This window comes from Pseudochaenichthys georgianus, chromosome 4 (assembly GCF_902827115.2).
Source record: "Pseudochaenichthys georgianus chromosome 4, fPseGeo1.2, whole genome shotgun sequence".
NCBI lineage: Eukaryota > Metazoa > Chordata > Actinopteri > Perciformes > Channichthyidae > Pseudochaenichthys > Pseudochaenichthys georgianus.
The window spans coordinates 34,401,839-34,429,190 of record NC_047506.1 but is presented as its reverse complement, the minus strand read 5'-3'; the positions used below and the strand labels follow the sequence as shown (position 1 = coordinate 34,429,190).

Genomic DNA, 27,352 nt, shown 5'->3' with positions numbered 1-27,352 from the left:
GCTGCTGATCCCCAAACAGTCTCTCACACTCATTAGGCCTGAGCTTTGCCAGCATGGGGAACACAAACAGGCCGAAGCAGGGTGTTGATGGTGCTGATGGGGATGTTTCTGCCTAAAAGGGGGGTGAGGAGGAGGTGGTGGTGATGGGGGCCTGTGAAACGTCAGACACAACATAAAGGAATTGCCACGTAATTACGACGCTTTCATTTAGGAGAGAGAGAGAGAGAGAGAGAGAGAGAGAGAGAGAGAGAGAGAGAGAGAGAGAGAGAGAGAGAGAGAGAGAGAGAGAGAGAGAGAGAGAGAGAGAGAGAGAGAGAGAGAGAGAGACTATAGGCTCCAATGGTTTGGAGGTGCGGCGTTATCGTCCTGCCTCCTCGCGCCTAGCTGCCGCTGAGCAAGCTTTGCGCACACACGGAGCTCGCGCATCTGGTCGTCATCAGCAGCAGCAGCCCTTCCTGCTCAGATGTGACTCAACCCGAGTGGGAACACAGCTTCTTCTGCTAATCAGAGGACTTCTGGGAAAAAAGAGACTGTTTCTCCTGCAGTAGGACACGCTGATGTTTCTCTTGTTTTGCAGTTGACGCGCGCGGCTGGATGGATTGTCTGTATAGGGTTTGATCGGGAACATCAGGCGAGGAGAACACTTTGCTGAAGTTTGTTGGAGCCCTGCGCGGCTGATCTGGATGTGAGCAGACCTGAGATCTGCTCGGAACAAACCGAGTCTCTCTCTGTGTGTTTCTGGAGAATCTGCTCGGACGCTCTGCATGCAAGGATCTTCTTCTCTTTCTTTTTAATATCGCTGCGTTTTTTCGCTGTTCCCCTCTTGCGTCATGACTTCTAGCTATGCACATGTAATGGACAGGCAAGGCTCGCTATCAAACCGGCTGGAGAGTCCGATCACCTCTAACCTGGACAACCTGCAAGCCAAAAAGAACTTCTCGGTCAGCCACCTGCTGGATCTGGAGGAGGCCGGGGAAATGGTCGGCACCCAGGCTGACGAGAGCGTCGGGGAGGCGGGGAGGAGTATGCTGGAGTCCCCGGGGATGACCAGCGGGAGCGACACGACCCAGCAGGAGAGTAAGTGAAAGATAGCACTGAGCACAGAGATTAAAAAACACAATTTAAATCTTGTGGCCAAAAATGTTAAAATGCCTCTGTTTGTTTTGGTTCTAAACCACGAGTCTTCAGGCTCAATCCCAGAAAATACGGCAACTTTCGCACAGATGTATTTCTAATGAGCAGCTGAAAACTAAAGTCATTTATTTTCGTTATATTCTGGCGTGTGTCCGCGTGCAGGGCGCATAAATGAAGCTCGTCAGAACGCAGCGCGCACGGATCCTTTAGTGAGTTTTGGCAATGTATCATCCCTGACGGCCTCCCCCTCAAAACGGCCATTAATTTACCATTAACACTTTGATGTCAGTGAGGTATGGTGATGTTGGTGGACATGGTCGATGCAGTAACCCTGCAAGTAAAACCCGGGGGTAATAAATCTCTTCCCCATGAGCAAAATGAGGCCACATCTTTTTATTTAAGAGAAAACCAATACATTAAAAATACCTAGTCACGTGCTGGTCGTGTCATGTGTATACTAGTTTGATGATACACATCTCTATTAGGTAACCACTAAATAATGATAAAAAGCATTTTCTCAACCACCAGTCATTCTTGGGTGTGAGGGTAAAAACGAGGCAAATCCAAGCCGAGTTTGGTGATCTACAGGCGGGTCCTTTTAGCTGATTTGCCGCTGACGCCCGAACCTCAAACTTAAAACGTTTATTTACGGGTTTTATTTGATGAAATGTGCCATTGGGTGCATGGAAGTTTACTAAATCTCCGATAAATCCGCGGCTCACCATTGAGAGGATAAATAAACGCTCCCTCCTCCTCCTCGTCCTCCTCCTCCCCTTCTTCTGCTCAAATGGCCATTCTGACAGAGCCGTTATAGGCTTTAATGAGTGTTATTGTTAGTTTTTTTAAAAGGCTAAAAATCGTGTGAGAAATATGCGGGAGGAAGTGGCCGGGTCACGTCGTTAATTCGCGGTTATTTTCGTCCTGTCAAACACTTTCAGAATATCGGAGCCTTGTCATAATTACCGCGCGTGTCCTCGCGCCAACAATTAGGGAATCATATAACAGCATCTTATCGGATTACATGTGGAGAGAGATACTTAGAAAGAGGGGTTTAGAAAGCTAATATTGTTCTGATGAGTAGAAACATTTGTGCTGTTTATTTGCGTATTTAATAATGAGGAATTACAATGCATCAGCAGATTTACGCACGATTCAGATATTAATAATGAAACGTTGGAGCTGTAATGTTCACACGTTTTATTTTTCCGATTTACTTACAGAAACGTGAAGCAACAATGTTAAATGTAATCTATTTCGCACATCATCAAACTAACCAGTCATTTAAAAGTAAATTATCTAAATGTAGCCTGATGTTTACTTTTTGTATTACTATTTGAGAACTCAACAACCTCTCTTCTCGCGATAGAGTTTTGGCAAGACTAATTGACTTTCACTCATTTGCTAATGAGATCAATGTAATCACACGTGTTGGCTACATGATAATGATAGTGATGATGATGACAGGAATGGATTTGCTGGTTTTAATGTCACCCTGCATGTGTAATTAAAGCTTTCTGAGGCCAAACCGCCGCTCTGCCTCTGCATGACCGTTCAGAGTTCCCTCTGGGATTTTATGTTTTATATTTATATATATATATATAAAAAAACTTGAAAAACTTGAATCGGTCATCCAGGAAACACTATAACATATTGAACTTAGTTACAAAATAATAAGACTTTTCTAACGAAGTTACATTATAATTGTCCTTTTTCACAAAAAATAAATTTCCGTACCATATGTTGTGCTTACAAATAATACAAACATATGTTATTCAGTAGCATATGTATAGCCTACAATCTTTTTTATTTTCTCATGTAATCTAATTTGCCCGATTTTCTCCGGTTGCAACGTCATCAAACGTGCGCGCGGACTAATGAAGTGCTTCATGATTTTCCTTTTAACCTCGAGCCTGAACAGCGGCTGTTTTCTGGGGAAAGAATGCGCGGTCGGCCGCTGTTTGGTCGTTTACAGCCGCACTGTAACTGCGTCCACTTCTCTCTGAAACTTCTCCATTTACACTGATCCCAAACGGGGAGCCTGCTGAGCCGCTGCACTGATTTATAACTAACTGTTTTATACAAGATGGAAGTCAGAGGACAGTGTTTTTGATCGCAGTTTCTTAAAATCTTTCGTCATACACCGAAGATACATTGCAAGAATGTCATTTATTTAAGAACACTTCAATATTATGTGAGCTCAGTTTTTGTCTGCATATAGCCGATTAAATTACAGGAATATACTTTGAAGGAAAAAGGATATATATATAAGTTTTATATGAAAAAAATAAATATTACAACAATATTTCGTATTTGAATGGCTCTTATACCCGAGTCAGGATCCCCACAGAGGGGAGGTCAATCTGAAAAATCACTCAAGGATTCACAGGATTGGAAAGGAGAAGGAAAACAGCTTCACAGCATTCAGAGTATTTTCCTGATGTATTTTTCAAACAAAACAAAACAAATACAAAGCAAATACAAAAACATATCTATTCCGTCACACAAATATAAATAAAGAATCATTAGGACTTACTGCTGCAAACGGTGACAATGCTACAAAGAGGCCCTAAGAAAATTTGAAAGGTCACATGAGGATTGATAAAAAACCAAAATGATCTCCATTTATTTCCTGCTTTCTATCCAATTTTTGCATTTATTATCAAAAAATACTGAGTGACTTAACAAACCCCGCCTGTAAAAATCCTTCAAATTAAGACATTTTGGGCCACCTGTTAAAAAACTAAAAAACACAAACTAATGTTTGCTATGTGATCAAGTCAATATTGCTTTTTTCTAAAGGGTGACTTCTAACCGGCAGATAAGCAGCGTTTACATTTAGTTTACTGACAGCTGTTCTCTGATTGGCTGAGGCTGCAGGGGGGAGCTTTTCTCATTAGACAACAAAACAAACATCATCTGCTCTAAGTGTGTGACACCGAGTGTGTGTGGGAAAGCAAAAGCGTTTGTACCCAGAATTTGACTAGAAACACATACTCACAGCATTAGCAATCCAATGTAGGAATATACCTATTTAGTAGTATGAAGATCTGCCATTTTAGAAATCTCGCCAAAGCCTTTAAGAATTTGGGAATTTCTTGTATCAGCAAGTTTTGCATCTTTAAAATAAAAATCTTCTCCGCAGGTTCGGCATATAACCTGACGTAAACATGTCAGATTTGCTGAGGAAGACCATGAGATGTGATTGAAAGCTTGGAAGACTTTTTGTTTTCTTAAACCAAGGTTTCCAGGTCATTTACATTTTAAGATGATGTTCAATTTATTAATTAAAATTAATAAGTTAAAACAGTCAAAACACGTTACGCAGTCAGAGAAGAACAAGCAGAGAGCTGTTCCGAACTATAGCTGAATGCAGTTGTGTTTTAAATAAGTAATGAACGTCATAATACAAATATATAATTACTTCATGTGCTACTTCACAAACAAATTATTTTCATGATACAAATATATTTTACTAAGAATATCCAATTGCACCCACTTCATGTATTTTAAATGAGTTTCTTAAGAAAACAAAATTAAAACACTCATCAAATGTTTTGGGTTCTAATGCTAAATAACGTACAGCAAATAAGCCTTGAGTGGTCACACACAAGACTTAATAAAGACTTATAAAATACATTGAAATCCTTTGAGTTTTCACCAGTTTAATTTAGATGTGTTTAATACTATTTCCTGTTCTGCATCGCAAAAATGTAATATTTAGAGGTTTACATGTATAAGTTTACCGTACAAGATGTCTTTATGATAAATGTGGAATATGACATCTTTATCTCCAAAATAATCCATGAATCCCGTTCCTCGATAAACACAGTGCAATAAACAGAAAAAGAGATTTCTCTCTGAAATATATAATCTCAAATTCTATTCATGAGGCACTTAGACGCAATGCAGTATAATGAGGACAAATAACTTCCCACCTCAGTGTGTGTCTTTGTGTGCAGATGCAGATTGTGTTATGGGTGTGTGTGTAATTAGCAGCATGGGCACAGCCTTTCTTCCCATGTGAAAGTGTTATTTTGTGGTCTTGTTGTGGAGCCACAACAGAACTGATTCCCCTACAGCAGCGTTTACCCTGAACAACACAAGCTGCTGGAAGGTGCAGAAAAGATTATATATTTACCTTTGATCGTTAGCTGCTGCTGTGTTAGTGCTTTCAGTGCTGGTCCAGGAATAGTTTCTAAAGGATTTAATAGAATTACACACACGAACAAAAAAGTATTCTTTTAAATAACATGAGTGTTATCTCATGTCACATTTGAGACTGCTCTCTGATATCTAGAATGTAGTCTCATAATCCCATAATCCCAATCATACAATAAATATGGATCATCTGGAGGAGGAATTATTGAATACATTTATTGTCTTGAATTTTTGGACCATCTTTCTTTTTTATTTGAGAGACACACATAGTTACATTTGAACAATTTTCTGAATTGTCCGTATTGCATGGGCATGTTTTCCTTTAATTGATACAATAGGGGTCGGCGTCAGATAGAAAGTGTGAAGAGAGATGCAACTAAGACACCTTGCAAGGCTAACATCCTGGTACAATTCTTAGGCGCTAGGAGAGAGCGACAGCCGCCACTTTGTGTCTTTTGATACCAATTCAAACGTTCTAATCATTCTGAGAATCGTGTCTTTGTGAAGGTACTCTGTTTAGTTACAGGTGCCATCAGGTTATCATTGAGGGAAACGCTGTAGGTCAGGTGGTAGAGCAACTTGGAAGCTTTTTGACCAAGACCGGCACTCTAACAAATATTTTAACCTGTGCATGCACGGGCAATGAATTTAAATTGTGTTGGTTATGCACATCAAAACAACGTTAACAGTTACTGGATCAGAAAACAATCCAATGCAAGAATCAGAAAAAGATCTGCAAAATGTATTAAAACGTTTAACAGCTTTATCAGATACTGTATAATATATTCATCAGTTATATTGGAAATCTCTGTTACGCTACTCACAAAAAGCTTGCGTGGAGCTCTTAAAACACAGTGCGGGTCTATAGTCTGAATCTGGCAATATAATTGAAGTTGCAACGGACAAAGTTATTGAAGGAATATATCCCGATTCAATCATAATATACAAACATTTTTGAAAGTTTCAACTTTTATACAAACAAGAACGACGCATTGCGATTTTTACTTTTGCAGATTTTACAATTGAGAAACTGTACTAGAATATACCGTGAAACATTAAAAGCATCTTTATTTGATGAACATTAATGGTGCATATTCTTTCAAACTCTTGTTGATGTTTGAGGCAGCCGCAGCTATTCAGAACAGCAGCCGCAGCAGTGAACGGCACACATGGGAAGAGCTGTATTTATTATTATAATATGATGTGGGCTGACACGCTGCTTTCTTTCTTTTATTATTACTGTATCTCCTCCGGCAAAGTGTCTCAAGCTTCTTCAACCTATACGCATCTAAAGTCTCATTCTTTTTGTATAACATCCCCCTCTTCTTCTTCTTCTTCTTCTTCTTCTTCTTCTTCTTCTTCTTCTTCTTCTTCTTCTTCTTCTTCTTCTTCTTCTTCTTCTTCTTCTTCTTCTTCTTCTTCTTCTTCTTCTCCTTATAGATGAGCAGATGAACACGGAGGAGAAGAAGAAGAGGAAGCAGCGCAGGAACAGGACCACCTTCAACAGCAGCCAGCTGCAGGCTCTGGAGCGAGTGTTTGAGAGGACACACTACCCCGACGCCTTCGTGAGGGAGGACCTCGCCCGCCGGGTCAACCTCACAGAGGCCCGAGTCCAGGTAGGAATAGGAGTAGCACCGCAAACACATAATATGTTACTCTCAACCTCATTCAGTGGATTTATTTTTGTAATACTCTTTTTATTGTCATTTTTGTAAACATTCAGACATAACATAAAGACATACACCTGCATACGTACTCAAATGTGTGCAGACTGGTTACTGCGCACATAACATACATCACCTCACCTTAATCACGTAGCAAGATATCTATATCTCAGCATACACATGCCTTAAATAAAAGCACAGAGAGAAAATTAATACAAATAATAATAAATGCTAATCATAATGGCCTCATTACAAGGAGAAACATCAAATAGGAGGGAAAGAAAAGAATGTACTTATTAGGGGATGTTTTGACAAAGCAAAGCCGGATCCCTTGGGAGTTTCTCCTTCAGCAGCGGTCATACATCAGACACACTGTGACGGAACAAGAGCCACAACAGCCATCAGAAGTAGCAAGATGCCTGTGGTCATCCTTCTGTAAACCGCTTTAGTCAGTGTAGGGAAAATAAGCAGATCTCTTTAAACACACACACAACAACTCCCTCCATTACTTGGTCCATCAAACATACTTCTTGAGGTTTTGGGACCCTCGGGGGACCTGTTAATGAATCCTTGTGGGTCCTCATGACTCACACCGGGATTTCTGAAATGAATCATGAACAGCTTTGTTTGGGTTGCCAGCAGAGCAGAACCAGCTTGTTGTTAGAGAGAAGTTTTATATGAGGACATGAAGTTACAGAGGTGGACATCTTCACATCATCTGGTAGCTCTTACAAGTTAATATTCCTACTTAGTGGCTTATCAGTGCCATGTTTAGATTCCCCATTCTGGGGTCTCTGAGGAACTGATAAGGACTTGTCAGTGCCTCACACACATCACACTCACTCTCTCCACAGTGATGGCTGATAGTGTGAGGCTGAGAGCAGTTTGCCCCCCCCCACAGGGACTGCATGTGATCAGTAAAGTGGATGCAATGATGTCTAATTTCCTCAGTGCCTAACAGATCAGTGATAAACGGCACATGAACACGTGAGGGCTGCAGCGGAACCCGAGCTGAATGTGACGGCGCTGTGACTGGCCAGTGAGATCAGGCTACCACACATAGAATAAGAAGCTGGAATATGGCTTTAGTGTTTTAAATGCAAACCATTTTTCGTTCATCTCGAGAGTCACGGCTTCTTTATGCTATTTTCTGACTTTACATACACCTTCTACATTATACATCATCAATCATTTCAGTGCGTTCCATGAGTCTAAGAGAAATAAGACATGCTGCATTAGTTTCTGTACAAACCATTATGTGTTGTTAATACATGAAATCATCTTAAATCCCAATGAAGAAATAAATAGTTTTTAAGGTTAATATAAGGATGTATTAACAACTCTAAACTCAAATAATAATTTTTGTAAACATAAGTTAATGTATGTCCCGGGAACCCTGCTGCGTATACTTTTAATTCATAGTTTATTCAAAATCTCAGGAGGCGGGTGCCGTCACCTCTCCAGGCAACTTTGTGCTGAAGTAACAGAACCACGATAAAGTGGCTGAAATGCATGAAATAAAGAACATTTCTCGTTTTCCCGCGAGTGATGCAAAGTCATTCCTGTATCATCCGCAAATCAAAATGTATTTTTTTCCCACCAAAAAAGTGTACTTATCTATGTATGTGTTGTATATGCAGAACAACTCTGTACAATGGAAAAAGTCCATACATATGTCTGCATTTATGTAAAGCATTCTCTATATTCATAAGCAGCTCAAGAAACTTTATTCCAACTATTCTTTCAATGCGAACAGGCTTGAGCACCTGTTAACTAATGATAGGAGTTACACATGTGCGCCTCCACACTGCAGATTAATATGTATTTTAAAGCTTTTCTGGTCTCTTTTAACTGCCTGTTTTCGGAACACAACAGAGAGAGCATTTGTTCTGTGGGCAGAGAGAGAGGGGAAGAGGAAATTGTGATGTTGGAGAGAGAAGCTGCACATCTGTGAATAATGTGTAGCAGAGAGCGATGCTTTGATAAAAGAGACTTTGGGCTCATTCCTGAGGCTGTGCGTCAGCGAGCAGCGAGCCTGTGAGCGTCGGATAATGGGTTTCACTTCAGAGCGAGGAACAATGTTCACACCATCATCTGTTCAAGGATTTGTGTGTGTTGCTTTGATTTGTATTTAGATGAAGATTTAAGATTCGTTTTCAGAGTTGTATTACTTTTGATTTGACTTTATAGTGCAGAGGAACCGAGTCATAACATGTACACTTCTGACAGCCACTGATGAAGGTTATGAGAGGTGGTTGAACATTGTCTTTGAGTCTTTGAGTTGGGTATATTTCCTTGAACAATGTACTGTGAGAGCAGACCGAGGAGCGAGGCAACCGTTGTTAAGAGTCATTGTTTCTACACATATTGTTTTTTGTATTGTTCTTCATGTAATCTGTATGCGATATCTATCCACCCTCCACCCCGACGTCCACACTTCTTACTGCCTCTTCACAAAGTGTGTTGCTGACTGATCCAATCCAAGGTCTTTACTCCAAAGAATACAGGGCTGTTTTTATCTACTGCACCACTCTACACAAATGGACATTTTCTAGAAGTCTTTTGTTTTGGAAATGTGAGTAGTGATTGAAGAGGTTAACAGAGGTTCAAGAGTCAAAGACAAAACAAGAGAAGCTGCTTTTCCCCTTATAAATCCAAAGCACATTGAGTGTCTTTGTAATGGAATGTGCTCGATAAATGCATCTACCTTGACTTGCCTTCTTTTTGAATGACTTATGACATGTTTACGATAATACACAATACGATACACTCTATTGTCCCTGTATGGACATTTGCTCTGGACTCTCCTGCAGTTCCACAACGATGATATTATATTCATATACACAGTTTGCTCATATTTATAAACAGGTAATGGCGATACTTCCCAACCCTCACCCCGTTGCCCTCTTTTGTTCCAGGTTTGGTTCCAGAACAGGAGAGCTAAGTTTCGCAGGAACGAGCGCGCCATGCTGGCCAGCAAAAACGCCTCGCTCCTCAAGTCCTACTCCGGAGACGTGACGGCGGTGGAGCAGCCGATCGTCCCGCGTCCGGCACCCCGCCCCAACGACTACCTATCCTGGGGGAGCGCCGCCCCCTACAGGTAGACTCCCCTCTGCTCTGTCACCTGACATAACCAGCAAGCATCACAACAACACATCACTGCTTCAACACGGCTTCTGTACTAACGTCTGCATTAGCAGTGAAGATCTGCAGCACAGCAGGAAGGGAAGAACTCACATGACTTAAGCAAAGGCAGGACAACCACAAGGGACTACATGTCTAAAGTATCAATAGGAAAAATACGGTAATTGTGAAGAAGTCAAAACCTCATAATCTACCGTTTTGCGATTTTAGTTTAGGAAATAAATTCCATAAAAAAGGATGGTGTAAAGAATTGAAAGGGAAAGTAAAAAAGAAAAGATGACAGAGGAAAGGAAAGAAGTGAAGCAAAGGACAGTTTGAAGGCAAGGGAGACGAAAAGCAAATAGCCAAGGATGGCATGTAAGAGGTATGGAAATGTAAGAAAAACAAGAACAGGCAATACAAAATAAGATGAGAAACTTCACACAAAAAATAAAGTAATAAAAAAGAGTAGGAGAAAGAGAAAGAGAAGAAATAGGAAACCTCCAATATGGTAGTACATTGTAGTGTACCAAAGTCCATAATGTGCTCTGTTGCAGTACTACAAGCTGTACTTCAGTGCTGACTAACCTCTCCTCTCACCAAGTGTCTCCAGATGAAAAAGCAAAAGCTGTTATAACCACATGTTAACACCACCGTAACACACACACACACACACACACACACACACACACACACACACACACACACACACACACACACACACACTGCTCTCTGTTATTGTTTCATTTCCTCCTCCTCTTCTTCCTGCACATACTCCTCATACTTCCTCTGACCATCTTCTCTTTACTGTGTCCTCTTTAAATCAGAGGATAAACGTTTCATGACAAAATGCCGGTCTTGGTCAATACTGTATATGGATTTAAAAAAAACTGTAATTTTTACGTTTCACTCAAAATGTATTTAGTTATTTAGGATTACAATTCAGATAAAGACATGTTTCCCTTTAAACCGTTTTATTTAAGTGAAAATTAAAGGACACAACTGTGACTAGTATCTTCCGGTTTTCATATTACTGTATTTTGTGGTTGCTATGGCCAAACTTTCCTAACAACAAACCTCCTAGCGCCAACTTGCCATGTAAAATGTACTCTTGAATCACAGATGCCTGTGCTGACATACAACATGAAAAACACTAAATCACATCCTCAGTTTTATGCTTTCCAGTATTTAAATATCTGAAGCAAAACATGTCAAAACACACAATATATTTTATTTATCGTAGTATTAAATCAGGTTTGAAACCACATTATCTTCACATCACAGTGTTATTCCTAATTTAAAGGCAATATATATTGTATGTAAGGGCTTTCATTTTGAAAATCCACATCATAACGTCCTGAAATTGCTTCCTGTCACTCCGAGGTGGTCTCCTTAAAGATGAATCATCTTTAATCTTTTAATCTGCGGCAACAAGCCTTCTGCTTTTAACTTCTTTTCCTGATATATGACATCTTAGAGGGCTTTCAATATGTCCTGATATTATCAAATACTTACTTATGTGTAAATTGCGAGAAATCTGAAAGCATGTCCCCTCGATGAAGATTGTTTAACTACATTATTTTATTATAAAATGCAACAGTTATTGAAGCACAAATACAGTGGTGGAGTGCGTTACTTATATTGTAAAGTTGTTATGCTTTATGTATGCAGCAGGAATATAGCAGTTGTCTTGCGAATGTACTCCACAGACTATTAGTGCTGGTCATCTCAATTACATATGAACCTTTTTAAAGTTTGTACATTAAGATTGTGTTGCAGAAATGCAGTCAAAGTAATCATAACACGCTGTAATATAAGCCCTGAGTCCGTCCTCCATGGCTGTTAGAAAGCTGTGTTTTGTCTACTTCTACTTTTAAACGTTCTTTTCTGTCTCTTTTACTCTGCCGTGTTTTGCCTCTGTCTCTCCTCCAGCTATTTTCCTACACTGTATACATAACAGTCTTTTCTTGCACACATCTAACTCCAACCTCTCAAATTATGTTGAATAAAAACACCCTTCTCCTCGCCCTCAGTCCCATCACTCCCCTCTGTCAGCATGAGCAGGGCGGGCCCAGATCCTGTGACCCTCCTGACGAGGTGATAATGTGAAAACAAACCGTATTAAATCCACTGTTGACCCCTGTGACCCCTGCCTGCTACACTACACCATATAATGAACGCTACACAGAGGGACATGGCTCTATTGGGCAACATTTTTTGTGACTCTGGTTACATTGGTCGTGATTTACAGTAATCCTCCGTTATGAAGCTCGGTGTAAAATGTCAAACCCTGCGGCCACGGCTCAGACTCTCTCAGAGCTGTTTTGGCTGAACGCGGGGCAGCGATGGAAATCTTTCTGTGAATAATGCATAATGTGGAACACGCTAATGTGGTGCTAACACTTCAATGTATATTATCCTAAAGCTGGTATCCGATGCCGGAGGGGGGGCCAGTGCGAGTGCCACAGAAAATGCTGCCCTCAGAGAACAAGTACGCATTCACTTTACTACACTCAGCTCTTTTCTTATCATAGAAAACTCGCAGTATTCTCCTTTAAAGAGGAATACTGCAGTTTTTTTACACTGACTGTTTGCAAAATAATTTTAAAGCTTTGAATGTATTCTTTGAACTGTATTCTGCCTTTATGTCAATTTTATACTTTTATTTTAAAAACATTGGGGTTTTTTGTTTTGTTTTAAAAGGATCATACCAATGTGTTTGCACATTTCAACCCATTTCAAAAAACCATTAATTTATTGTTTGATAATTTCTTCCTTTCCTCATGAAGCCATCACTTTCTATACAGTACAACTAATAGATAGTGCAACTTGAAACATGCTTGAGATAGAACATCTATTAGTGAGCAACATGTTTGCTTTAGTTTCATCATGTTATCGTAATATCTCCATCTGACCCAACAGCTCATTTATCACACGATAATAGCACACAGTTGATCCAAACTGTTTTACAAATAAAGTTGAGTAAAAAAAGAATAAGAACAAAAATATAGATAAGAAAAAAAAATGTAAGAATCAAAGTGTCTGGAATAAACACTTAAGTGGTTAAAAGCCAGTGACTCCTTATGCGTTGACTCAAATCTGGATTATTCTTATATGTTATGTTGAAAACCTTGCAATAAACACCTGAAATATATGAAGGAAACAGGAAACAGGTTTCAAGGCGAATATGTTTTATAGTCTTATTTCAATAGAATTTCAATAAATCATTTGAATAGTCACCAAGGTCCTGCAAAACTTCTGGATGTGCATGTGACACATGATGATTGATAGGAGTCTTGAAAGAACAAAACAAACAAACAAAATGCAAGTCATAGGAGCTGAAGTCTTGGGGCGAAAACTAAAAAAACAATAAAAACCATTCATTCTGACAAGGACATGACTTTAACAAAAACAAAATTGACTGGTTGCATGAATTAAAAACAAAGCTGCAGAACATTATAACATTTTGGTAACAACAACAACAACAACAACAACAACAACAAACAAGTCAGTAAATCATGCACGGAGAAACACATCTGGTTAAAAAGAAAGAAGAGAGATATGTCCTCAGTCAATCATTCTAAGAGAGCAATAGAAAAAGGCCAGTTAAGGGCTTGGTGACTAAAATAAGTACTTGTTAAATTATGTATTATCAGATCCCAGTTCAATACACCATTTCCTCACTGAATGGGCAGATTTTCTTTTTTATGAAAATAGGGGGAAGAAATGTGAACCCGTTTCTCTATAAAATAAATATTGCCGTAAAAGCCAAACCCTGTTCATGAAAAGTTGTTTTTAAAAAAACACAACCTCGGGAAGATGTGAAAATAAAGTGGATGTGTGTATCACGATGTCTTCTTCCAAATAGTTTGCCAGATTAAAAAGACTGAAAAGATTCACTCCAAATGAACTCAGGTGAAATACAATAAGAGCGATGAAACGTTAATCTGATAAAACGTGTGAAGTGAAACGTGCAAACACACTGGTTCATTTCTTCTGGGGGGTTTTGGGCCATGTCTTAACGTCATATTGAGTCTCAGCCTCCTCACATGATGAGTGATACCTGTTTCTGTTCCTTTTCCATATTTCCACAGCTGCGGCTCATGCTGAGCTTCAGCTCGCTGTCAGCCACAGGTGATGTAACCTTTCCCCCCCCCTCTTGTCTCTCAGCGCCATGGCCACCTACCCGCCCACCTGCTCCAACACCAACACGTCCCAGGGCATGAACATGGCCAACAGCATCGCCAACCTGCGGCTCAAAGCCAAGGAGTACAGCTTGAATCAAGTGCCCACGGTCAACTAAGAGGAGAGGCCGGGGGCTGGTGCAGGAGAGGGGGGGGGCCTCTCTGCCGCTGGACCCCTGCAGACGGGCACCGTCTCTGGGTCGAGCATCATCTTACGTACCCTGGATCCTGAAGCCTCCTCCCCTCCTGGGGCAGCGGTACTAAACCTATATGCAAATTGTCGGACCCCGAGTGATATCCGGATTTTCCCTAAGCCGCCTTTTTTTATCCTTCTGGGCATCGCTGAACTCTCGTTTGTACAAAGAGACACATAGACTGGAAGCTGTAGCCAAATATCTGCCTAGTTTTACCTTTGTGATTGTGACTGAAATGGAAGGAGAGTTTTTCACCGTTTTCTTTTTCAATCGAAGAACTTGTTCTCGACGGAGACTCTTGTTTGGACTACGTGGAATTCCCTTTGACCCATTGGCTGTGGTTTGGATAAATGACACCAAATTTAGGATCAACAACCCTTTTTCCCCCTCTTTTAAAATCAACAATGCACCGACAAGGACTTCCTCTGACATTTATGCAATTTAAAAAAAAAAGTTTTGTTTTTCCACATTTTCTCTGCCATGCTATACCACTGACGAGCAAATATTTTCAACGCATTTTGATTTTCGTGTAATGGTCCAATATAAAGGAGAGGCTAATGTATTTCTGAATCCAAAACCTTCTCTAAATTTCCTATGATAACCTTTATTTGTAACAGAATAAAAACGTGTATATTAATAAAAAATGCATTTCAAGCAATGCAATGGCACAGTGTCCAATTCAACAGTTCAACACATTTCCCACTTTCTGGAGAACTTTCCGGAGAAAGCATAACACATTTTGAAAGCACAATGATGTTGGACCTCATGAGTTCCATAAAAGGAAGATTTACAACTCGAGAACAGATTCTCTTCACAGAAACCTCAAGCGGCTCCTGCTTTGTGTTTTCTCTTTTTTTTCCTGATTACCAGAACCTGACATTTCCATCTTAAAAACAGGATATTTATGTGCAGGGAAATCCTCTCCTTAATGGGCCACTGGGCATCGTCTGACTCTGCGGCTGTCACACAAAGTGTTTCTTCTCCTTGGCCCCTCATAACCTCCGCCTGCAACAAACACATGTCCACACTCGTCCTCCTACGACTCACACGGGACCAAAGAGTGGGGGCGATTGAAACCGCAGTTGATGTGGGAAAAAGTGATCAAAAGGGACACAAGCATATTGTCTGTGGAAATACATACAATACTGAAAGAATGCAGGGGTTTTTTTATTTGTCATTGAGTTGAGAGTTAATTTAGCTTTGCTGATGGCACATTTTTTAAACATTATGAACTTTTGCGTAAAAAATATTCCTATAGTTTTATGTTAAATTCAAGTTACATTTCAGGCAACTTTAATCCTCCAAAAATATTTGGATTCAACTTTTCAGCGTTCTGTTTCATTTTATTTTTCAAGTACTTGGTACAGCTTCGAAATAGTATTTCAATATTTTAAAACATTTATTGACATTTTTATAGATTCAGATTTAACAGCCGACATGTGGCGAGCTCACGAAATAAGCGAGTTGTCCAGCAAAAAACCTTTTGCAAACTCTTAGAAAAAGCCTTTTTTGTTAGTCTTTGTAGCAAGCTACCCTCGAGGGAATTAGCTCTGAGGATTTCTTCCACTTCGGCAAATGAATCCATCATCTGATTTGAAGCAGGAAAATCCCTGTGAAAGCATGTAGATTTGGGGAGCTTTTCATCATTTCATTATCTCCAATGTGGGAGCTTTTATAACTAAGAATTGATTTTGGATCAACCTATAATTGCGTATATCTTTGATTGCAGTTTGATTAAGTAAACGATGTAATGTCCATTTGTTGAGTTGTGTGGTTAGTCGTAATAAAGAGCTTCATTGGCATTAGAAAAGGGATATTTCTGTTTCCCTCTGGCCGTTGTATTTTCTGCTGTTGGTTGTTTTCCGATCACTGATCCCTGACTGTGGTATGTCCAGTGTCAGACCCCTGTCCCCCTCTCCCCTGCCAGGCGCCCGGTCTCACCTTTCATGGCCAGGGCCCGGGCTGACCTGAAGTGATTCCAGATGTGGAGATCTTTTTGACCCTCCCACCCCTTCGCCCTTCCTCCCCCGCTTTCTTTTCCTCCTCCCGCCCCTCCCCATTTGCCCCCAGGCCTTGGCCAGCCACTCCATCAGGGCTGACACCGTCCCCTCGGACAGCGTCTCTCCTCGCCTGAGCACATGACACACAAGGCAGCTCCCCCACCGCCCTTCTCCCCCGCCCTCACCCACCCACCCCCGTCCTCTGCAACACATCTGGAGCTCATTACAGAGGAGACAGTAAGAGCGAGGGAGGGGCGGGGAGTCTGCGTCCAGAGTGTGTGTGTGTGCAAGAGAGCGGGAAATAGTGTTTCTTAACCCTTCTCCCCTTAAAACGTCCGCCTTTTTTCTCCTCTTTCATTCTCTTTGTATCGTTTCTTCTTAACTTTCGCTTTTCTCACCCCTCCCTCCCTGCATGCAGTGATCTTTATCCCGCTGTCAGTGCCACATGATTGCAAATATTTTATTAATGAGCGGTTTTAGAAAAGAACTCGGCACAAGAAAAAAAGAGAGAAAATCTGAGAGCAGCCTGAGTGAAATACTGCACAGCTGTTAACAGTGTGTGGTTTGGGTGAACAACCAAAAGAATTTCCAGAGATGTGGAGTTTCCACGCAAAGTCAAGTTGACTGAGAGGTTGCCCTGTTTGTGTGATTAAGTCACTATTGTTACGCACTTTTCATAAACACAGATGCAGGCTGGAATACACACTCAGTCTGTTGCATTGTAAAGGAAACATAATGAACTCCAAACTGCCATCTCAAGGTTAACGCTGATGACCATATCTACTGTTCTCCCATCGCCAACCAAGGCTTGTTTCTTTTATTCAGGAAGTGAGAAATGCTGCAGCTTTTCCCATAAAAGAGATGTTTACATTTTCTGATTAACATGGACTATTTGTGAATATATACACAGGATTGAATGGCCTTAAAAGTCATTTAATCTGCTTAGAAACTAGAGACCATAACAACTTTAAAGGCTATCTACGGATTATGACAACGTGGGTCTTATTTGTATAGTGACTCTGCTGCAACGGCTTTTCGATATGCATTCACATTGGACAGTTCTGCAGCACACAATGTTCCTCTTGTCACACTGCTCAGAGCCAATACAGGAAATGGTGTGCGCTTTACTGTATGTGGCAAGGCCTCTGTATGATGTAAAGAAGTACTTGTCCGATTGCCTAAATGTCTGAAAAATCCCTGTCCAATTCAAAATGTAGGGGTCCTGATACTCTTCATGGAAAAGATTGAATGTGACACCAGTGTTTTGAACTGGAAAGACATCAATGATGGTTGGCCTTTAGTTGACCCCGCCCTCTAGTGTGCATATTGCAAACACAAACTAGTTTCTTTCAAAGGTAATGAACCCTGACAGACAAAAGAATGATTGCGGTACATTGCGACTTTTGGCCATCAGTTGTATCTAAAATCGTACTCACAGAATGAATTTCTAAAATCTGAGAAATGAGGAAATCACAAAAAAGTGTCAGAAGGTCAGACAGGTAGTGATCAAGCAAACAGTTACCTTCTGTAGAGGTAACATGGTAAAAGATGTTGCTAATAATCTCCCCATTGCAACAGAAAACTGTGAGCACACAACTACAGTAATGACAGGAGGTTAAACATTGAAGCAGGAAGTGTCTCTGGCTAACCTGGAAGTTTGTTTTAACCTGACTGATCCCGACTGTCAGACTTCTTTTCAGTGATGTTGCCATGTTTCCAGGTGGTAGCTATTACTTGGTGAGTACCATCTTATCATAACTCATACACCGTAACAAAATACATCTGAATCATCCTTCAAGGTAGTTGGGATGAATGGGCATCTCGATGAACGTCGCCCAAGAGCTTTTGAGTTTTTTTTGCATTTCACCATACGTACAGGAAGTAGGAACCAAAATGTCACATGCTGTATTTTCCCATGCTAAATGTCTCAAAGATAGTTCTTGTCTTGTCCTGGAAGTAATGTAATTATGGTGTGATAAAAAGCTTCAGGCAGGATTTAAATGGCTGGTGAGCGTTCTGGTCCAGGATGAATTAGCATTTGTATTATCTTGGCCCGGCTGAGGTCCAGCGGGGCAACGTCCAAAACAACAATTATGGTGAGTGACGTGACGTGAGCTCCGAGAAATCGTCACTATATAATCATCGCCAGAGTTTCATATTCCCTCATGGCACATGCACTATTTTAAGTATTTGGAAGACTTTCTCAATCTCTTACAGGAAGTCCGGCCTCTGCAGCAGAACGCGTGCAGGACCTGGGAAATATGTAAGAAGTCTCAGGAGTACAAACATGTACTGACCGCAGGGAATATTACTTTATTCCTCCGACAGGAACTCGAGCTCATTTGAGTTTTGTTCCATTAAAGCCGTTCTTCCACAGCCTACACTGTCCAAACCTCAGGCTCCTCGTCCACTTTGAAGACCTGAAGTGAGGGTCAGAGCTGCAAATCCATCCACTCCAACTGTCAGGCTTAAGATAGATTGCAACAGGAAACAGTTGAAGCAACCAGTTGAGTCAAAAACACAACCAACGTCCGTTTCTTTTGTTTCCCAGGACAGTAAAGTGCATGGCAGCATGAAGTATCCATATGTAACCTCAAGGACGCTTCCTCAGATTATCAGCTGTCTCACTCCCTCTGCTGGACACTGGCAGTCCACACAGCTGCAGGTCAGGAGAAGCTGCTGACCACCGGGGAGAGCACAGTGTCATGAAACTATCAAGAATTCCTCAGCTAATGACAAACTAAGCTTAAGTGCTTCCTGTATATTAATGATTCCTATGCATCTATTTTCTTGGAATAGGTTATAAAAGTGGCGACATTTCAGGCCATTTGGTTTAGAAATTGAATTGCTTCAAGAATCGTTTACAAATGCATCTTGAACAAGAACATATGGCAATGAACTGCTCTACATTCCATAACTAAAGCTTAGAAAATAATTGAATCAAGTTGATCAAAAGGATCCCACTACAAGCCCCGTTCAGCAGCTTTTCATGATGAGACACCATCTTCCTCCGCTGATGGAGTCTCCACGTTATCAGAGAATTGACAAGTAAAAAGGCGCTGTTGCAAGTGAGACAATTACAGACAATAATTGACTTGGTCAAAGCTTAGATTGTTTTGTAATAATTTAATGAATCATTTTAGAGTCAACAAATTCCATGAATGTTAAATGAGACTATTTCCAACCCCCTTTCTGACTATTAGAGAAAGGTTTTAAATCTTGTTCTCAACCCAGTGTTGAAATTATTTTAGGAATGTTTAGGGCTGATTGGATCTTGGTTGAATAACAGTCTCCAACTTCTTAACATTGGTAAGCTACAGGCCTTTTCCCTAACATACAAAAAAGATCAAGGTTTGATCATTATGTATCAAGGAAGGATCTGATTCTTCCTCTTTAATCAACTGACGATAAAAAGGATTGAAGTGTTCTATGTAAACTGGAGAGAAAGTGGCGTCCTTTAATATGCTTTCTTTTCTGTGATGACATGTTGTGTCTCCACCTCTTCGTGTTTCTCTGTACTGCTGACGGAGGAGGAGAACGGGAAACGACACTCCATCTGCGGTGGCGTTGTCTCTAATGGGCTCCATGCTGGCCAGTTGGAGATGATTATTTGGAGAAAAACGACACTGGGTTTGGAATAAATCAGCCGAAATGTGGGCACATGTTGCAGGTCTGGGCATGCATGTCTGCGTCCAAAAACAAGGGATACATAAATGTGTGTGTGTGTGTTTGAAAGAGAGTAAAATAGAGGGATAGGCCAACGGTTTATGTGCCTTTTGATCAGTGCAAACTCGAGGCTATGAGGAATGTTTCTTTTTCTCCTTTGAAGGCCGTTTGAGTTTTCTCTAATAGTTTTGGTTCAGCTGTGTGTGCGTGTGTATTTGTGTGTGTGTTCAGCTCGGTATAAATGGGGGGCGAGCTCTGAAATGAATATCATTGTCACATCTCGTGCCAGAGCAAATTCCCCTTCCAAAACGAGCAATTTTGGAGCCAACGCCTGCCGTCGGAAAATCTGCCTTCAATTTTCCTTCACTGGTGGCTGTGCATGCGCTAACCCTTCCAATCCCCTTTTTCTCTCATTCACACACACACACACACACACACACACACACACACACACACACACACACACACACACACACACACACACACACACACACACACACACACACTGAGAGGACCAAAGGCCGAGCCCTGCCAGATGGCCTGCAGCAAGTGGACCCCTCAGTTTATTTTTTTCTCAATTATCAATTTAGTGTAAGTGGCAGGCGCCTGATGGGCTCCATGCCGAGAGGAAATGTTTGCATTGTCCTCATTTAACAATGGCGTTTAAACTAATACCTGATTAGCGTGAGTGTGTCACCGCTTAAGCTGTGATGCTGCGGCTCTGTTTCTTTGTTGTTACAGTTCCAGTTATCGCCTCCTACCATCACAACCTCTACAGACTCACTGAAACTATTACAAACTTGAATAAGAGTGCTTTTTTTTAGAGACACAACTTCTGTATTTGTACTCATAGATTCTGAGCATTGGCTGAATTTCCTGAATACACTTGATTGATATCCAGGTTGGAATAGTGAGTGCAATAGAGTGCATCTGGGAACAAAAAGAGAACCATGTTGGGGAATTAATGGAGATTGTGATCAAGATACAAAAATAAACTCATGTTAAAGGTGGGGTAGGTACTTGCCACTTCCTTATAGAGCCCCTCCTCCAACACACACGAACGCGCACATGACCAATGAGGGCACGAGATAAGTTTGTGCCCCGATGGAAGGCTGACAGGTAGGCCGGGCCGGCTAAACGGATTGGTTGTATTTTTTACAGTATCACGGCTTCTACAGATGACATTTTTTTATGGATTTTTTGTCAAAGCACTTCAGATATTCATTGCTATCGGGATGTTAAGAGCATTCCATGGAATATAACAAAAAGTGTATCTCGAGCCGATTTCTGAAACTTACCTACCCCACCTTTAAGTGTTTTGTTGTTTTATAATTATGTCCTTCCCCCAGGCCAGCAGCCATTATTTTGAAAATACAGGCTTGGTGAATCAAAGTCCACACATGGACCCCTATTTGACTGTTCTATTATATTGCTTTCAAGTTTTATTTCCCAAAACGTTTATTTTAAAGTCACAGCGCTTTCAGCTCCAAATCTTGCAAAGTGTAACTCATCTCAGCAGTGGCAAGGATCAAACAAGGATTGCATGTCTTCCAACACGTTTATTTATGAAGCCTGAATGGCACTCCAAAGCCTTCTCTTCAATGGGGCTGTCACTTTTCATCCCAAATACAAACTACCACTTAAAGGCACAGAATTCTAAATTGCAAGCGCACCAGGCCATTTCCTTTTACTCCGTCACTCTGATCTATAGCCTGACCTGTCGGCCTCTGAGTAAACTAGACTATAGTTCTCTTGAGACTGTTCTCCCAAAAATAACAAGATCAGATATACAAGAGTTTGAAATGCTGTCAACCTAAGCGTCAGATCAAGACACACTTTACTCTATTAGACAAACAGCATATTCAAGTTCTTCATTTTACGAACTTGTCCTTGTTGACAAAAAAATGGTGGAACTAGCGAGTCTAGCTAGACTGAAAATCATAACATTTTGAATTCAATACCATAAATATAAATGTTATGGACATGTTAACCCAATAGGGTCATGATAGATAATAACTCTTGCAAAAATTCTGGCAAAACAATAAAGGTTAGAGTAGTTTGAAGTAGAAATGTTGTAAACCTATACAATCTAGGATGGATTGTCTATTAGCTGCCTTTTTGAATTTCTTTTTACACCATCGTTCGCATGACTGATATTTAACATATGTAAGGGTTGAATTAAGCTATTCCAAATATAACAGGCCAATTCAACTAAAAAAAACATCGTCAAATCTATCAAATTCCAAACACAAGATCCAATTTCTTTAGGATTCTAGAGCTTTTACCACATGGTCTTACGGATGTGAAGTTGCCAAGTACACGGTTATGTTGTAATAATACTACTACTACTTATTAAATAACAGTCCCGGAATAAAAGTGCTTGTATGTGGGGGGAGATGAGACTGTCTTTGTCTCCAGATTCGGATGTGGCAGCCTCTCTTTCTCTGACCCATCAAGAAATCAGAAGTGACATGTCAGCTTCACTTTAGTGAACTATTTTCAACTTGAATCATTTTTTTTTTTAAATCACATTTTTCTGACTTAAGGTCAACTTACCTGTAAATGTATTGAGTCTTAGAATAGTTAAATTAGCCAGGGACAACAACCCAACACGTGTTCCTTAAGTTGCAGAAATCCCCCAAATTCCCAGAAACATGACAAGGACTTTACCTCAGTTACACTCTGCAGTTCCTGATCAGACAATCTGGACTTTGAGAAGTGGCCCTCTATGTGATCCAGACTCTGTTCACGCTCTGCTGGACGACCACAGGAAAGCACAAATGATTCCAGTACACACATAGAGCATGATAAACTGAACCGAGCCTCCAGCTCAGCCAAGCTGCCATAAAAAGCTCTGACGCTGCACTTTCCAGAATGTGTCTTGGCGCAGGAAAAAGTTGATTCTGAACTGAAACAATGCCATAATAATACATTATGACCAGAAACTTTTATTAAACATCATCCAAGGGTTATAAGTTGGACGACTTGAGCTTTGCAGTTTTTTATCTGAGGAATTCAGTTTTTCTTCTGACTCATCATCTGTCTGAACGGGCCTTATGAAATCTCCGAGACGCCTCTTTCCCCCTGAGGAGAGTCTCTTCTTCATCTTTATTTTCCCCTCTTCGCTCATTATGTGAGTTTTTGGACTATTGTGCTGTGGAAGATATTTTCTCGGTCAGACAGCCAGCCCTGCACACATGTTACATCTACAGAGACAGCTGGAATGATGGGAGAAAATCAGCTGGCCGTGAAAGGGAGAGAAAAACAGAGTGGTTCATCAAAGATAACTCTGACCTACTACAGAAGCCTTAGGTTTATTTGAACAATCTTTCTTAGCTCATGGCATTTACAGTAACTTCAGTTCACTATTCTCTTGCAGAAATAAGTGTCTTGACCTGCAAACGGTACATTTTTTAACACCATTTCTGCAGAAGACCTACAAGGACCGTATTTCTAAACCAAAAACATAACAAACCCATTAATACTGCAATTAATTGTTGGTGTATTTCCTGCCTTAGTCAGAGTCAGATGAGATTAACTGAAAAAATGTGACCAGGGCTTGGGGAGAAAACTGGAAGCACATATGCTACTAGCTTAGTTTAAACAAGATTAGCTAACCTTGTTTACACCCCTTCAGTTAGCGTTTCATCCACTAAAGATGCTGATGCTGGCTGCTGAATTGTAGCATTGAGCTATTAGCAAACATTCCGTATGTAACATTTAGCACAAACATGTTAATGTTCAGAATTAAAATGTGGTGCTGAATTCTTGCTAGTTTTGTCATATGAGAAGCATTGTAGTCAAATACAATTTAATGTAGCATTTTCCCATCATAGTTCTTCATACCTATATATGATTGTAGTATATTTCCTTACTTCATTTTCAGTAATAGTTTTGATGGCTTTTATATTATGGTGACATCTGCCCACCCTGGGTCCTTCTCAGGTCGATTAAATGGAATCCTTGTATCCCTCACTTGCGTCGTTTCCCGTCGTTTCCCATCACAAACGGACGTCGCTTCACGTGACGCTCCGGAAGAAAGGACGTCCCATTGCTCTTGAAACTCATTTCCCTGCTTCTCGTGGTTTCCTTGCGTCTCTCCATGCTTCCCTGGTGGGAGGGACTAAACGCAGGGAAACGACGCAAGTGAGGGACGCAAGGATTCCATTTAATCGACCTGAGATGCTCTCCCCTGTCTGCCTCCCCTCTAATCCCTGAATTATTTTTGGGACCCTGCCATACACCATCTCTCCAGCAGATGCCCTTTGACTTTCCTGCACTCGGTCAGTCACCATGCCCCAGCACTAAGGTCCTCTCGTCTTTTGAGCCTCACCTGTTCCCTATTCCCTCATTAAACTCCCACAATATATTCACCAACCACGACCCTCCATTGTCATGCTGGAAAACAGGAACTGCTGTAGTTTTTTTTCTTTATACTGTAGGTAGAGAGTAATAGTTTTTATCTGTACATTAAATTACAGATTGTTACCTGGAGAAATAAGGGTTAAGCGTTTGCTTTGTTACTTTGGTAACGTCAGAAGACAGAAGTCAGAAATAAAAAAATGTAATGTTTAGGGTTGTATACTTTATAATTGCTCGTCATTGGACCCTCATGGGCATTGCCATCATGAAGAACAGCAGCTTCAATCACCATCATCATTTAACAGTGACTCAACAGACACAATTCAAAAGTAAACTTTAAAATACCCTTTTTTGGAAATGTATACCATGTGTGATGACGGACCCACCTTTTGGCCAACGGGATGGAGGTAGTGATGAATATGAGTGGCAGGCTGGTGACAGGCTGGGTGTATCCTCCAGTGATGAAGGTTTTGAGCTCTACATCATCTCTGTGCAGGAATGATGTAATATTAACAGTCAGCGGAAATGTCCTGACATCAGCCGGCAGCTCACGCACAATTATGACAAATTCAAACAAACACAGCCGGAAAGGAGTATTTTCTACGAAAGTAATCAAATATGAATAAAGGCAATGTCAGTCACTATATGATTCATGCAAGGGGTAAACTCACACTCCTTTAAAATATTAGCATTACCGGTAGTATTAATATTAGTATTAAATAGGGAGGCTGTGGCGCAGTGGTTTAGCGTGTTGGTGTTCGGATCAGGGGAGCACAGGTTCACACCCCACTGCAGTCAGCATGTCGTTGTGTCTCTGGGCAATATACTTCACTCCAAATTGCTCCTGTGGGGATTGTCCACAGTATTGAGTATGTAAGTCGCTTTGGATAAAAGCGTCTAACAAGTAATGTAATTATAGATACCCTATAGTCTGTAGCTGCCTGTCCACTTACAGCTATGACCATTCGCCAATAAAATCAATTTTTGTTACATTTCTGATTATTTAAAGATTAAAAAAGGCATAGATTTGTGTTAATCAGTGAACTTTGAAGCAGACCCAGGCAGCTTTAGCCTACTTCAGGTCTTTATGCTAAGCTAAGCTAACAGGCATGCAATTTATATCAGTCTAAACATCCCACCTTTTTAAGGAAAGGAACACTTTATTTTCCAGTATTCCCCCCATCTCTGCCAACCCCAGATTAACTCTTGTTTTGGAACCTTGACCTTTGTCAGTTTTAGCGTTTCGCCTTGCTGTATTTGCGTTTTTTCTGTGTTGTCGGCCATTTTTGTAACTCCTTCTTGGTTGCCTGCTTACAAAGTCTCTGATACAGAACCTGACACTCTTTGGGTGAGTCACAAGTGATGGCTCTCAGAGACTAAATAAAAAGTGATAATTCGTACTCTTTCTTTTTTTTAAAAGCACTTTTTGTTCTCTGTAAATATCCTTACATTGTTTACACTAAGTAGATTCAGAAATCAAAAGGCGGTGTGGCCACTGATTAGACCTTGCACAGTGTTTGTGTACTATGATGCAGGGGCGGACTGGGGCTAAAAATCAGCCCGGGAAACTCGACCGGCCTAACTCGGTACTGGCCCACCAGGAAAACTCCCGGTATTCCCAATGGCCAGTCCGCCCCTGCTATGATGGATCAGATGCAATCCTTACACATTGAAAGACATTGAGACTACTTGTAACCTTGCACTTTGCATGACAAAAAGTGACAATGGATGAAGAAAAACAAAGGGGTGTAGTTCAGCATTTGGCCACTAAGTGACATAAAAGCAATAGTTGGCACTGGTTCATCTGCTGTGTGGGACAACTGGGGAGTGATGAAACAAAACAAAAAAAATACAAGAAACAAATCAAGAATGATGTGATTAAAACAATATACAGATTTATAAATGTGCGTATCCTTCAGGGAAACAGACCGTACACATTTAAAAAGTCTCTCTGTGAATGTCCTATAGATTAAAAATGTATAGCCTACTATGGTGCAGAAAGTATAAGAAGATTTAAATGGTCATCAGAAGATGTAAATTATTCTGTTATTCTACACCAAACAAAGTAATTACACCATCTGCTTTAGCTTTTCTTTGCTTTCAATGGGTTATACAAAAAGACAGATAACTACAGAATAGTAAGTTTAGCCTTATTTATATCTTCTTGCACAATGTTCTATTTGCTGTTTTTAGATATAAAACAGCCCGCTAGAAATCTAATCAAAAAGCATTTTAATGGACAAACTATCCTACAATTTAGGATTTTCCAGAGAGGGTTATTTGTGGATATACGACCCTCCGGAGCGTTTGCATTCAACGGGAGCACGAGAGGTCGAACACTTTAAAACGTGATTATAGATCGTAATAAGCGCTTGAACAATCGACCGATTAGGTCGTAGTTGGAGGACTTGTTGCTCTCCACCATGGGTCCTTTTGTATAAGTGTAGCCTGAGAACTCTCCTAATTCCCACAAACACAAAGGACATGACCCAAGTGTGTCCTTTGATAAGTATTATCATTAGCCTCCTCCCCACCTGTGTGACGTATACCTGATGGGATCTCCCTGTCTGTTTACATCGGGCCGTGTGTCCCCCCTCAGACCCCTCTCCTGTCCCTGCTACTGTAACACCTTTAATTCCACAGACTCATCACTCACGAGACTGTGCGCCAAAACCAATGCATGCCCCCCGCCCGTGCATCACGAGGCTTTTTCCTTTGATGTCTGGGTCCACCGCACCGCTTGGGCAGGGGGGACATCTGACGCGTGAAATTTCTGTCTGTCGTTTATTGGGTCGCGGCGAGGGGGGGAGTCCCTCTCTGCTACCGACCAATGAGCTGAAACGGGAGCATCGGCGGTGCGTCGGAGC

At 40.9% G+C, this 27,352-nt stretch overlaps 1 protein-coding gene across 3 annotated transcripts; it reads left to right on the top strand.

The window, feature by feature from the left end:
* Positions 1-425: 425 nt before the first annotated feature.
* Positions 426-15,754, top strand: prrx1b (paired related homeobox 1b). 3 transcript variants are annotated; one of them, XM_034081549.1, is made up of 6 exons: positions 426-1,077; positions 6,733-6,908; positions 9,875-10,056; positions 12,113-12,176; positions 12,505-12,570; positions 14,250-15,754. In XM_034081549.1, the coding sequence occupies exons 1-6, from the start codon at positions 831-833 to the stop codon at positions 14,493-14,495; spliced, it is 981 nt and encodes a 326-aa protein (XP_033937440.1). In that variant the 5' UTR covers positions 426-830; the 3' UTR covers positions 14,496-15,754. The 3 variants fall into 3 exon arrangements, with proteins under 3 accessions (XP_033937440.1, XP_033937441.1, XP_033937442.1); XM_034081550.2 differs by lacking the exon at positions 12,113-12,176 and having other exon boundaries at positions 14,250-14,477; XM_034081551.2 differs by lacking the exons at positions 12,113-12,176; positions 12,505-12,570 and having other exon boundaries at positions 14,250-14,477.
* The last annotated feature ends 11,598 nt before the right edge of the window (positions 15,755-27,352 follow it).